General features: G+C 39.2%; 1 protein-coding gene across 1 annotated transcript in view; it reads left to right on the top strand.

Annotated features, from left to right (window-relative positions):
* Window positions 1–13843, top strand: part of ank1b (ankyrin 1, erythrocytic b) — a 69150-nt gene that overhangs the window by 17728 nt on the left and 37579 nt on the right. The window contains exon 2 of the mRNA XM_062434909.1: window positions 12165–12260. Coding sequence (XP_062290893.1) covers window positions 12165–12260 — 96 coding nt within the window. The remainder of the gene's footprint in view (window positions 1–12164; window positions 12261–13843) is intronic.

Genomic DNA, 13843 nt, shown 5'->3' with positions numbered 1-13843 from the left:
AGTTTTTCTCTCTCCATTTTCCATGTATTTTTTAATTTAAAGAATTTAAATTTAGTTTTCTGACTGAGTTTTACGTGTTTAACACCACCTGACAAATGAAGACAGAAATAAATGGGCAGATGATCCAACACTTTTATGTGTTAGTCAAATGGTTTGTGATATATGAGTGATATATTTTCACACGTCACGTATATTTGATAGACTCTTTCTTTCTTTTGTGGCATCCTGCTCTGGTTTGCAGCCCATTACTCTCTCATTGTGTATTTGTCCTTCACATGGTCAGAGAAGCGCAGTGAATAATATTGAAGGGATTTCTCATCCAGCGTTGTTGCAAAGGCTTCCAGGAGATTAGATATTAGGGCTTGATGCAGTGTATGTGTGAGTATTAGTTTACATAAACACTGGCGTTTTGAGTAGAAAGGAAGAAGTCATTGCTTATGAACTGAACTCCTTTTAACCATCATTCGGAGGCCCAATGACGTGATTGTGTGTGTTGTGTTCGCCTCACACTGTGAGCTGCGAGCTGACACGTGCATTCTCGGGTGCGTTGGAGTGTTTACATCCTGCAATGAGGAGCATATGTCATCTTCTGTGACCGCCTGTTGGCAGCAGGGCTGAAGATGATGCAACACGTTACGGCATTTGTCCATGCCGACATGTCTGCACATGAACTGAGCCCACAGATACATGTTCATATGTGCATAAAAGTGCATTTATTCAATGTTTAAATCTGTACATCTGGATTTTTTTGGGTGTGTGCACATTCACAGTGCGTCCTGTGTGTGTCAGCGTGCTCGTGTGAGTTAGTATGTGTCATTACCAGATCTCTCCACACTCCTGATTCATGACACGGCTGATTTGATAGCCAGTCAGTCAACGTCAGGATAGAGCAGCAGCTCCTGCCCCCCACACTGAGCCCCCTACGCCTCCCAGCCCATCTATCTCTCCTTCCCAGGCCACGAGCACAGATACTCTGACATCTAACATCCAACTCTGCTTTCAACTACTGAGTCATACTGCAGTAACCTTATAGACACTTCCATGTAGAGTTGTGTGGTTCATTTACAAGCTGGTGTCCAACCCAGTTCTGGTTTTGTTTGTCATATTGAGGCTTTGTTTGTGTATATATTAAATATCTTTCTTTTTATTAAATCCCATGCACACGTTATTTTTTTTTCTCTGGGTTTTTTGTTTTCATTATAAAATTCTCTATTTTATTGTTTAACCTTTTATTATTACTCAGGATTTATTAGCATATTAAAATAAGAGAACATCAATCAAATCCTAAAAATGTCTCAAAGTCTAATTTTTAATCTCGTTGTTTAAATGTTTAAATATCATTAAGTAATCAGAAACAAGCCACACATGCTATAAACAAGTACACATATAATTGTGTGAATAATGAATCAGAGAGCATCATGTTCTGTGTAATTTCTTCGACTTTCACATAGCAATGTTTGCAGAAGTATGTCTGAACAACCATGCTTCTACAAGCATAGTTTTTGCTACCCTCACTCAATTGACACAGTAAAATTTTGGACAAGATTTTGGTATTTGAAGCATCCTAGTTTCCATTTGTTGTCCAAGTAGTATTGGCCAATTGTGTTTGAGAAGAGATGACATTAGAAATGTAGGTGGCAATTTCTGCAGGAACATGCTTTGGTTGCATCCAGGTAAGCAGTCTGTGTGAAGAGTGAAAAGAGGCGGAAGGCATCAGCGTTTGTGCATGTTGTGAAGAAACATTACACTCTTGTAATAAAAGAAAAATAATTGCTGATAAATTACACAGTTGCCTTGAAAAAATGACAGGAGTTAGCATCTCAAGTTGCTAATTGGACTGTAAACAATGACCGGCGCACTGAAGAGGAAGTCTTGGCCCGGATGTCTGGTATAGCCAGCTGCTACACCGGAAACCCCATCCCTCAATCACTGACCGCTGCCCCCAAGAGGCTAAAACTTCATCAGACGATAGCTGACGGGTTCTGAGATTGTTCACATAGTAACACAAGAACATAAATAATAAACACTGTATGAAAAACTAAACACTGAACTCTTTATAAACGTCATACCAAAATTTTACATGCATATTTGTGTTACTATGCTCCATACATTTTTGCCTTGAATCTATTTAAATACAAAAAATTAAATGCAGTAACGTAGTACAAGTTTTTATATGCATAAAATGACCAAATACATTTAGATTCAGCCAACGTATGTCTGTGAAAATGCGTGCTGAAGATTTTGCAGACCTACAGTAAAATATCGTCAGACTGTATGCAGCAAAGCCCCGGGGTGATGGCAGCGACCTCAGACTTGGCCTGAGATCACCTCAGAATGAACAGATGACAGATGGGTGGGGGAGGATGGAGTGATAAACTGACAGTGCTGAAAGGAGAAGTGTTACAACAGTTTGTCATCTACTGGGACAGCAACGCAGCTTTTGTTTCCCATTGATGTGTACATGTGTGTGTTGTGAGAGAAGAAGTTGTTAAGGTGAGCTTTTAATTTTGATTTTATTGATGGCCTTGTTTCTAAATTCCCACCATTTCACCATTTTCAACCCATCGTATCAGAAGTCACTAACCTCGCTCCAGTGCCTTTGAGCTAGACTCTGCATCCCCTCTGCCCTCTCCCTCTGGAAGGAGCACAAGTAAAAAGAAAATCTCCCAGTGGGGATTCCTTTCTCTAATATCTATTTCTCCCATTGCACACATACATATAGGTTGTTTGACACGTGACTTCTTCCCTCACAGCTCACTTTCACCCCTCCTCTTTTCCATCTTCCTCACTTGCACCTGACCTCTACTTCTCTATATCACTGTAAAAGTCATTTCTGCACTAATGCTTTCATTCCTGCTTTGGCCCTCTGGCCATCTTCATCCTCCAAACACAGATCTTTGGTGTTGGAAGTTGAGAGGTTGGAAAACCCTATGAGGATATGAAATAGAGCTTATGTAAAATGCCATGTAGGATGACTCTCTATTTTAAAAATTGTATAGAAGGAGAAACTTGGGAAAAACACATGAAAATGCTTATTTGGACAGAAAGCTGTTGGCATGTTAAAACATTTTCCCTTCCCTCTTCTTCTGTTCTCCTCTCAGCTCCTCATCACTTTCACCATATTGCTTTTTTCCATCTCATTCATCCTCTCATTACCCTTTTATGTCCTTTATCTCTTCCTTTATTTAGTTTCACACTATCAGACCCCACCCCACCTTCTCTTCTGTATGTCCTTGCCGTCGTCTTCTTCCTTTTTTCCTATCCATCACTCACGCTCCTCCCTCTGCTGACTGCTCCCTCCTGTCATGGTGATTGTATATTGGCCTTATGGGAGGTAGTGCAGCCATTGACCATGTGCAGCTGAGTGCCTTACATTAGTTATGCACACCTGACTTTCAGACACAGTGGCTCCGAGCTTCAATGTGTCTCCCCTTCTTCCTTTTTTACCCCATGCAGTTTTTCTCTCTTTGCAGTTTTTTGTATGGCTTTTCATTTATGAGTTGATGGGTTTGCCACAGTCTGCTCCTTTAATAAAAGGGGGCTTAATCTTTACATTTGAAAACCAGTGTCTGTGCAACATTTATTCCCAGTCTAATCTTTATTTTAGCATTGTTCTGATGTTCACCATGATGATGTCCTTCACTTTATGTTTTCAGACAAAATAAAATTACCTACATGAGAGATTTAGGTGTTAGGGTAGTGATGTAATTATCACCAGCAAACCTGTTTTTATAAAAAAAAAAAAACTAAAAAAAAAAACACAAAAAACAACCAGTGAAAACAACAGAAGATATCTGTGAAGAAGATTTCCAAATCCTGGCGCCTGCTTCTTTGTGCCAGCAAGTATTTTGAGGCCAGTCGCATCAGTGCCAGGTGATCAGATGCATCTAAAATAAGCTTCTACATCATGTGGCCTTTCTCTCAAATCTGATTGAGCAATCACAAACGGATTTTCTCCAAGCAAATTTTATTGTTGCTTTGGCCAATCAGCCTCAAGCCTCACACTTACTTCACAGCAAAATTACAAGAAGGACTTCACAAGCGCCTGAAAAATAATCCTCCATCTAATAATGTTCTAGATTACATGCTGTGGTTCATTTAAATATGCTTCTTCAACAAAGATTGATGCAGTGGTGCTGTTAGTGAATTGATTTGGCATAGAACAGCAAGTCTTTTGTGTGCTTTAAAAAACAAAGTCATCAATCTCCCGCTACAAAAGCATGTTTTTGCATTTCAGTTGTCTGTTTTTCATAGCAGACATCTTGGCATGTCGTATAAGCACAGATGTAATCATTGACCGTAATAATAATTATATTCCAATAATGCAATTCAGGTGAGACATTGTTAAAGTTATTAATTATAGACTCAGAGCATAAAAAACAACTGATGCTGCTTGGCCTGAGAAGCGTTGAGTTGCTCCGACCCATTGTGTTTACATGCGCTTTTAAAGTGCCAGTGCTGTGAATGTACACTGGATTTGTTTTAACGCACATACAGAAGGAAGCTAGCGGGACCGTCAGGAGGTATTCACTAAATTTAACAGAAAGTGGATTAGAAAATCTGACTCTACCTTTAAGGCCTGTAATATAAATTAAGCCCAGTCTCTAACAGTCGAACAGTGAACTTTGACAAATAATACAACTCTTCTTCTCCTTGCATGGTCCTCTGCTATGTTGCCACTATGTAATTTTCACAGTAGAAGATCTAGATTATGTCCAATCTCCCTGGTGACCATTGAAATATTGAAAGCAGTGTTATTTTAGGAGCTTTGGATGCAATGACCAACACCTTACATTCATCTACCAAACTCTTAACAATAAAATCTATTATAGGATTTGAATTGAGTCATTTTGTGCACTCAAAACTCACTGAAATAATCACTGAATTCTTAAGTGGCACTTTCTGTGATATTAAAATGATTTTTCAGATGTCAGTTGTGCTGGTGGGGAACTTGACTTTTGTTGGGATAATGAGGCAGGGCAGCATGCCCAGAATGTCAGCACAGAGTGATGACGTCAGGACCAGACTCTGAGCTTTAGCTCTTCCCAGCATGCTTTGCTAGTAGCATTTGTGCAGTACTCATGAATATTGAAAGGTTATGAGAAGAGAGAGAGAGAGGTCGCACAAAGCTGCTAGAGATGAGAGGATGAAGGAGTGAGAGAGAGAGAGGTTGCAGGAGTAATGACAAGGAATGAGTGGATATGATGTGGGGCTGAGCAAATGACAAAGTGCTTGTGAATTCAGGAGTTCAGGGCAGCCTCACCCTGTGTCACATTTCTTTATTGTCCCTCGCTGGCTTTCTCTCTCTCTCTCTCTCTCTTGTGTCTCCCTTCGTTTCTGTGCTGTAGGCTGAAATGCTTAAAGGAGAAATTGCGTTGTAAAGAAGAGGCAGCACCAAGCAGAAAGGCTAGTTAAAAGGGAAAATGTCCAAGCCAAACTCACCTGGTCAGACCTTGTAAAGGCAATGAAATGTTTGGTAGAAACACAAAAAGGGGTCTTTCTTTCTTTGTGCGTGTGTGCTGTGGGATTATATTCAAGAGATAGTAGATTATAAAGATAGGGTTTAGACTGAGAAAGTTAAAAGGGAGAATAATAAATTATAACAGTGCTTCTTTTAGGCTGATTCACAGCTAACCAGCAGAGGTGAGGATTGTCTAAAAGTACTGACTTCAATTTCCTTTTTAGTTGTCCTAATTTAGCAAGTTTTGTAACACATTTCCTATCAGTATGAAAACACACCTCACAGTGATCTGTCAGAGTGTGTGTGTTTCTGTGTCGTGTGAAAAGTAGGACAATTTCAATTTCTTTAGCTTGTGGAATCAATATTGGTGCCAGTAGGTGTCACAATTTTATATGTAACCCTGAATGCCTTCAACATGCAGAAGGCAAGTGGTGCAATATTAATCACGTGCAAATGCTTAGTTTGTGGGTGTGGGCGTGTGCGTGCGCGCGTGTGTGTGTGTGCAGTAGCTGTGTAAGTGCCTCTGTTGCCACCTTCTCTCTTGCTATTTCTTTGTGTGTGTTCTTGTGTGTTATGCATTATGTGTGTGTGTGTGTGTGTGTGTAGGTTGCATTGTCTCAGCAGAATCTGAACCGACATATTACACACAGTAGAGAATGCCCAAATATGAGTGTACATGTGTGTGTGTGTGTGTGTGTGTGTGTGTGTGTGTGTGTGTGTGTGTGTGTGTGTGTGTGTGTGTGTGTGTGTGTGTGTGTGTGGGATGTGCATGCGGTTAGACATGAAGATATATATATATATATAAAGAAAATAAGGAAAAGCATGCTTTGATTGTAATGGGTTGCAGAAGCAGTGGCCTGACATGGGCTATAAATATTTCAGATGCTCTGTTTTAGCACAGGCATAGAGAAGACAACAGGAACATCCTCTTTTTGATGTGTCTCATCATTGTTTCACAAGGAAAAAGGAATTTGGTGCACAGTGAAATATATTCATCTCAACAAATCATTTAATCTTTTATTCAGTCAGTCGTCAACTCTTCTTTTATTATAAGATAAAGTGCAGCAGAGCTTCAGAGTAGCAGCCTTTTGAAGACATGCAGCTGGTCGCACAAGCAGATGTTAGCCTGGTGTGCTGGGAGTGGACCCAGTTATATGTGCTCATACACTACTCTGCTCCCAGCATGTTGGTCATCACAATTAGCCTATATGTCACACATCAGCACTGAACTCAGCGAGAGCAGATAGCATCAATCAAAATGACTTGAACATTAGCTGTTAGCAGTAGCTGTGTAGCTTGTGATCTATATGCACTCACTGTCATTGCTGCTGTGCACTCACCAAAGTCTGGATTATTTCTTGATTGGGAGTGTTTTTGAATGAGCATGATTGACTGATACCTGTGAATACTAGGTTATGTCTCTGTATGATGAGGATTTTGCAGCTTCAATCATCTCTAGATCAATAATATGATGTGTACAGTTTATTAACTTGCATACAAGCTCATTTGACATCTCATTATGTGTCAAACCTAAGTCATAGACAAACAGTCTTTATTTGTGCCATCTGGAGAGCCTTGACACCAAGACAGTTGTCTTAAATACAGAAACAGTTGAGCAGTTCATTTTCAAGATTTTTAAATGGCTGTCTCGGGTTTATGCAGTGTAGCTTTTTGATGCTGCCACTGCATGTTTGGGTGCACATGTGTCTGCATTTGAATGCATTTCCACATCACTTGAATGTGTGTCTATTGTATGAGTGTGTACAGGCTTGTACTCACTGGATTTGTAGGACTGGAGCACCATCTCACTCTCACACACTTCTGCCGTCCATCCATCAATATTGGATCAACTCCCACTCTGTAGAGCCTGTAGGACTCTATTGATTTTTCATTCCCAGTGCTATGACTTCATCTTGCCGGGCACAGACGTGCTCTTGACTTGATCACCACTTTGCTGTGTAGAAATGTACAATTTTGGCACCTCATTCATGAACTGATGCTGCTGATGTAATTTGCGTGTCACATCTCTTTAACACTTGGTTTAGACACTTCAAAGTGTTATAAGTCTGGAAATTTAATGCAATAGCAGCAATGACAATTTGCCCAGCACTTAAAATGACAGCAAAAACCTTCATCAATTATTGAAGACGTTGTTACAACAATACATAACAAACAAGATCATTTATTAACTGGATTCAGCTGTCAAATGCTTCCTGCTTTTATTTATTTATAATCATGTCTGTCACGTGTTTCATTTTACATACCAATTATCAGATTTGAATGAAACTATGGAAAATAACGATTTTTTAACGAAGTTATGAAAGTGATTTGTCATACAAGCGTTTAGCAATCACAGGTCAGAATCAGACGACTTCTATCATAATGACTGCAGTGAGTTTGATTTTGTGGAGGACGACACCCTTCCAGTTCTCATCAGAATTGAGGGTCTCAGGATGCGTTGTGATATCAAAGCAACTGAGAAATAAACTCCAGAATGTCACTTTTAGTCTAGTCCACATGCTTCATTGTGATTATACTGATCAATAGCATTTTTCATTAACTCTGGCAGGTCTTTCTGCCAAGGTAATGTTTAACAGATAGGTTGAAGTTGAGAGAATTGGGGAATGGGCTTGAAAAGTGGATGTGAAAAAGGAGAAACAGTGGCAGTAATAGTAGAAGTGATGAATTGGGTGATTAGGGTGTTTTATTGTGCTGCTCTCGGGACTGACTGTGCCAGGTGTAGAAGTTCCTTCTCTGTGTATTTTGAGTTTGTGAGTTGATGTTTGGCTAGAACATCCTAACATAAAAAATATGAACTCTCCTGGTACTGGAAGATGCTTTGTAAAAAACCCACATGTCATTGTATTGCTTTATGCCTACTTGATTTTGATTGAGAGAATTTTGACACTACTCTATCTCCTGCTGTCAAAGTCTACAAATTATGTGTGTCATAGCTTTGTGTGTAAATCTGCCCTATGTGGATCTCTGCATTGTTAGATTTTCTATCAGCCCCTATTTTTGTTTGTGTGTATGTGTGTGTTTGAGTGTACTTGGTAATATAGCTGTCCTTTGTGGTAGAAATGGGTATTTGTTTAAACCCATGAGGGTTCATTACTGTGATCCATCTCCCTCCCTGTTGGTGCCAACGCTAACATACTGTGGCGTCTATGCAGTTATTTATAGTGCTGGTTTTGCATGCGTGTGTGTGTGTGTGTGTGTGTGTGTGTGTGTGTGTGTGTGTACGTGTGTGTTTTATAGGTAATTTGTCTTCATATACATTTTTTATTTTTATATGAATACGTTTTTTTTTCTTTGTTTATGCTTACAATGACAAACAGACACAATTTTCACATCTTGTAATCTGTGCTTGTCCACCAGTATTGATCATAACACACTTAAAATATGCTGTGTGATTTCATACACTTCATGAGACAGTCATCACTAGTTTGAATCTTTTCCTTGACTGTCTATTCATTCATATCTGATCTAGCTGCATCTGTTTTAAGGAATGGATTAGTGCCTGACAAAAAGATGTTTGTCAAGATGTCTCTATACAATTTCTTTTTTTTCTTGTGTCTGTTTCTGTTCGTCCTAATGCTGTCAAACAATGAAAGAAAAATGTTCCATCCACGTCATTTCCCCTGTTAGCAGTGGTAAAGATTACACTTACTTTTAAACAGATACTCAGGAAAAGGTTTATTAGTTTCAGGTTTCAGTTTACGTATTATAAGTTGATCATGATTTGGTGAAAAAGTCATATTGCGATTATTGTGGAAAATATTGTGATTGCGATATGATAAACAAAATGGTATCATAAGTGTATAATTATTGATGATTTTGAGAATCTAACTTACCAATAACAAAGTGAAGTTTATGTCCTTTGATTAAGGTCCACCGCTTTCACAATGTTAATGCAGTTATCTGTTATGATAGCGACCTGACACTCCTCACACATGCAGCCAATGCCTCTTTCAAGCCCAAGGCTAGGTTGTTGCCGGTGTGATCCTCAGGTCCGCATCATTTTCTTAAATCCCTCTCTGCTAACCGAGTACAGGGGCATCATGTCTTTTGCCAAGCAGTATGTTAAGGAGTAGGTTTGTGTTTTGTTTTGTTTTGTTTACAGGCTGATCATAAGTTGTCTCTTGATTAGCGTTTCACTGCGATGCATTCATATTTTCCTTAGTGCTGTTTAAGCTGCTGGTATAAATTTTTTGTATTGCCACGTGATATAGAGACTTTCATTTGAGATGTTTTACAGAGTACCTCTTTCTGCTCGATGTCACTGAGCTTGAATCCAAAACATCTCGATGTAACAGAGGTCGTGTTGTTTTTGTTTTTTTTTAATTATTGGCCACCAGTTTAGTGTTGTCCTGCTCATTAGCACCCATTAGCACCTGGTCTGTGGTCTGCACATAGGCAAGTCATGTGACCATGCACTGCAAACTTCACTGACTACACAGAGGATGAGTGCAGTCTGTGAAGTATCTCCGCTCATGGTGCATAGACAACCCAATATTTTCACACGCACATTTAAATTGAATTAAATTTAAGGCTGATATCACCATTGCGATTAGATCAATCGTCCAGCACTAATTATATGGTAAATATATATATTTTTTTACTCGAGGTTTGGGATACAAATCTTGTTATATGTGTATTATCCTCATTGTCTGGAGTTATTCAGGTGTAATAGAAGCTAATGTTAGTGAACAACAGTAGTAGTGCTGCACATGTAGTATAATAGTAGAAGGTATTCTACCAGCACCTACCGAGGAACAGTGCAGAGGAGATGAGATGCGTGTTGAACTCAGAAGTCTCAACTTAGTGACACAAGGACTCATTTCCAAATGTGAAGTGACAGGGGCTGTCACTACAATAAGTACACGTGTCCAATGTACTGCCAATGACTTCTGTCAGAGAATAGTACAGAAAACCATCAAATGCTTGCAGGACAAAGAGTTTGTGGTGTTCAGAGATTGAAAATCTTTTCTTTCTGCATGTGTATGGAGTTATGACAATTTTTCTGCAGTATTAACATCTGAAATATCTGCCTCTTCTTTCTTTTGCCATAGCTACAGGTTCAAAAAGGATTCTATTTTAGGCTTAAAACATAAAGTATGAGTCTTTGTTTCACTGTGAGAATATTTAATGAGATCATTTGTATCATTTGTGTGTCTCAGACACACCAGCACATTTAGAGGAAAAGACATTGTTTTTGCTGATGGTCTTCTAAGTGTGATAGATGTACACAACCTTGTGGTATGTCACCTACATTCAATATAGTTCCTTCATATGTGACAGCATGTGAGCTTACAGATGTGAATACAGCTGCCATATGCAGACTGGAATATGAAGTGGTTATTTTTTCATTACATTTATCATATTCACAAATTGGCCGTGCAAGGAAGTAAAGAAGGAAGCCAGAAAGGAAGTGAGGAAATAAGGGAGAAAAGCAGGAAATTAAAGAAGGAAGTAAGTAAGTAATGAAATAAGGAAGAAAGTAAAGCTTGATTTATACTTCTGCGTCACGTCGAAGGCGTAGCTACGTGTAGCCCTCTGCGTCGACGCGGACCCCTACGCCGTAGCCTGAAGTGCACTTCGAAAAAATCCTAACTACGCGTCATGGCAACGCGGACCACAAGGGCTGTGATTGGTCCGCTCAAAACGTCAGTTACGCCCGGCAGTTGCTTTTTCCGTTTTTTTTCTACAGACCACCTCCGCAAAAGTTTTTTCTGTCGCCTGCGCCTCAACATTTGCAATAAAATCATTTGTGCTTCAATATCGATGAGCAACCCCAAACACACCCGCTCTACCTCGGTCGCCATTGTCTACTGTGACCGGAAGATGAACAAGAATACGGATACCACACACACACACACACACACACACAGTCACACCCTTTAGCTGCATGGCGGTGAATTGCAGAGCAACGCGTTCCCTCGACGCAGAACTTTGAAAGGTGCACAACGGCGTCGGGGCACCGGCGTAGCTACGCCGTCTTTCCGACGCAGAAACATACATCAGGCTTACAGAAAGGTAAAGAACAAGGAAGGAAGGAAGAAAAGCAGGAAACAAAAGAAGGAAGTAAAGAAGTAATCAGGGAAGTAAAGCAGGAAGTAACAAAAGAAGGAAGTAAGAAAACATTAAGTAAGAAAGGAATGAAGTAAAGCAGGGAATAAAAGAAGGAAGGAAGGAAAGAAGGAATGAAAGAAGTAAAAAAGGAATTTAAGCAGGAAGTAGGTAATGAAAGAAGGAAGAAAGTAAGTAAGGGGAAATAAAGAAAAGAAGGAATTAGAGATGGAAGTAAGGAACAAAGTTAAAAGGAAATATACTTTTACCCCAACTGAAAATATGACCTGCAAGCAATAAGTAATCACTGATAAAATAGCAGCTTTTAAGGTGAGAGAGTGTGTTTGTGTGTGTGTGTGTGTGTGTGTGTGTGTGTGCACGCTTTTCATGCTTATAAGTCTTTAAAAAATGTTGCTAAATAAACTCAATAAACTTTGAGTACTGACCTGTGAATCAAAATCAGGATGAATTCTGAATCAGTGTTAAATCTGTGAACAATCTGTGAATAATTTCAACAATGACAGCATGTTGGTTCATTTTAACCAGCGTTGCTCTTGTTTTATTTCTGTTTGTTTGCCATTAACTGTCTGGTCTTGTCTTGGTGTTGTCTCGGCTGGTGTGTGTTGTCTTCTAGGCTCATATGGTTCAGCGCGGCCTTGTCCATCAGGTCAGTATTGTGGCTTCTGAGAGGTTGGTGGAAGCCTCAGAAACATGGCTCTTAAATAACAGAGTAAATATGATGTTTGTATACATCCTTGTGAACACTGCATTTATTTCCTCCACTTCACGAGCTGCAGTGGGGTTTCCTAGCTGCAAACAACATCCAACCCTTCTTTGTTAGGAAACCTTCCAGCTACAACATCTAACATCCAGCTTTGACTACTTGTGTCACAGCTGTGTGGGATCTTAATAACTACAATCACAATTTCATCATTCCATGTTCCTACAAGTGAAAAATACATTCATGAATCAGCAAAATTCTTAAATATTTCAGTTTTGATAGGATCAAATGAAATAATAATAATCACATGATAATGATAAAATTACCCCACTGGCAGATTTTCTCCTTTTTGGATAAAGGTCTGACTTTAAAACTTTATATAAAACTAAATATGCCGTTTTTGCACTGTGGTGGTAGTTGTGTGTTGCTTTTGCTTCTTTTCTTGTAACTGTGGTCACCCTGTTGAGGGAAAGTGCTGTGTCGTTGTCGTGTCAAGTTTCTAGTCACGCTCATTCGTGCTTTTCCAGTGCTGTTGTGTGTCTCCTTTCGACTTCCTCTTGTCTGTGTGTTGTCCTGTAGTTCAGACTGGTGGGATGTGCTGTCGGCTGTGAGTCACTTAGGCTTTGTGTGACCTTAGTTTTTCTTCGTGACCAATTTTCATATGAGAGGATCATTAAAAATACTGCATATGGAAGAACCACAAAGTGTTGCTTCTGGTTGATAGGTTTGACTGCTTTGTTTTAAAATGGAAAAGCCAAGCAATAAAAGATGTACCCCCCCCCCCCCCCCCCCCCCCCCTTGAATAAAATCATGAAGTCTGAAGCTGAGATTAAAATGTACTTTAAGACACACATTTGTCCTTTATGAGAATGTAAAATCAGCACAATATCAGCTCATATAGGATCAATGGCTGTGAGCATGATGATGATCAATCAGTGTATCTCCTGTCGTACCAAACATTATTAACACATTATTCTTAATTGTCACCTTAGGCGATACATTACATGAAATACAATGTGCCGGACTCTTCATGTCCATCTAAGAACCCACGTACACAGAATAGCACTTGTGTAATGTTCAAAGCATTCCCTCTGGACACATCTTGTGTTATTGAATTATGTTATTGATTTAGTATTGATCTGTTTGAGTATAGCTAGGAAGAGCAAATCAAGATTCAACTGTGTGCAGTCTCTAAATAGGGTTATTATTACTGATATTTCTGAATTAGAGTGATATGTAACTAAAATGTATTTTAACAATCCTTTCTTTTCTTTTTTACATAGATTAATAAGAAAAGCTGTGAAAAGCAGTAAAGAAACAATCAACAAACTAAGTCGAAAGAATGGTTAAAAAAGAGGAAATACAATACATAATAAAATATTTTTTTTTGTGACAGTAATAACAGTTACTGCCAAACATGTTAGTTCATTAACCATTTCAAATAACCCAAAAAAGCTTGATAGTAATGGAATAAATAATTTGCGGTGATAAAGTAGAATGTATGAGACTGAGAAGGAAGGAAAATGGCAGCAGGACAAAGAAAATCTGATTTATGTTCAGGCCAGGCAGAGAGCATTTGTATAGCAGTGTGA

This window comes from Scomber scombrus, chromosome 15, assembly GCF_963691925.1.
Source record: "Scomber scombrus chromosome 15, fScoSco1.1, whole genome shotgun sequence".
NCBI lineage: Eukaryota > Metazoa > Chordata > Actinopteri > Scombriformes > Scombridae > Scomber > Scomber scombrus.
This window is presented reverse-complemented; position numbering and strand designations above follow the sequence as displayed.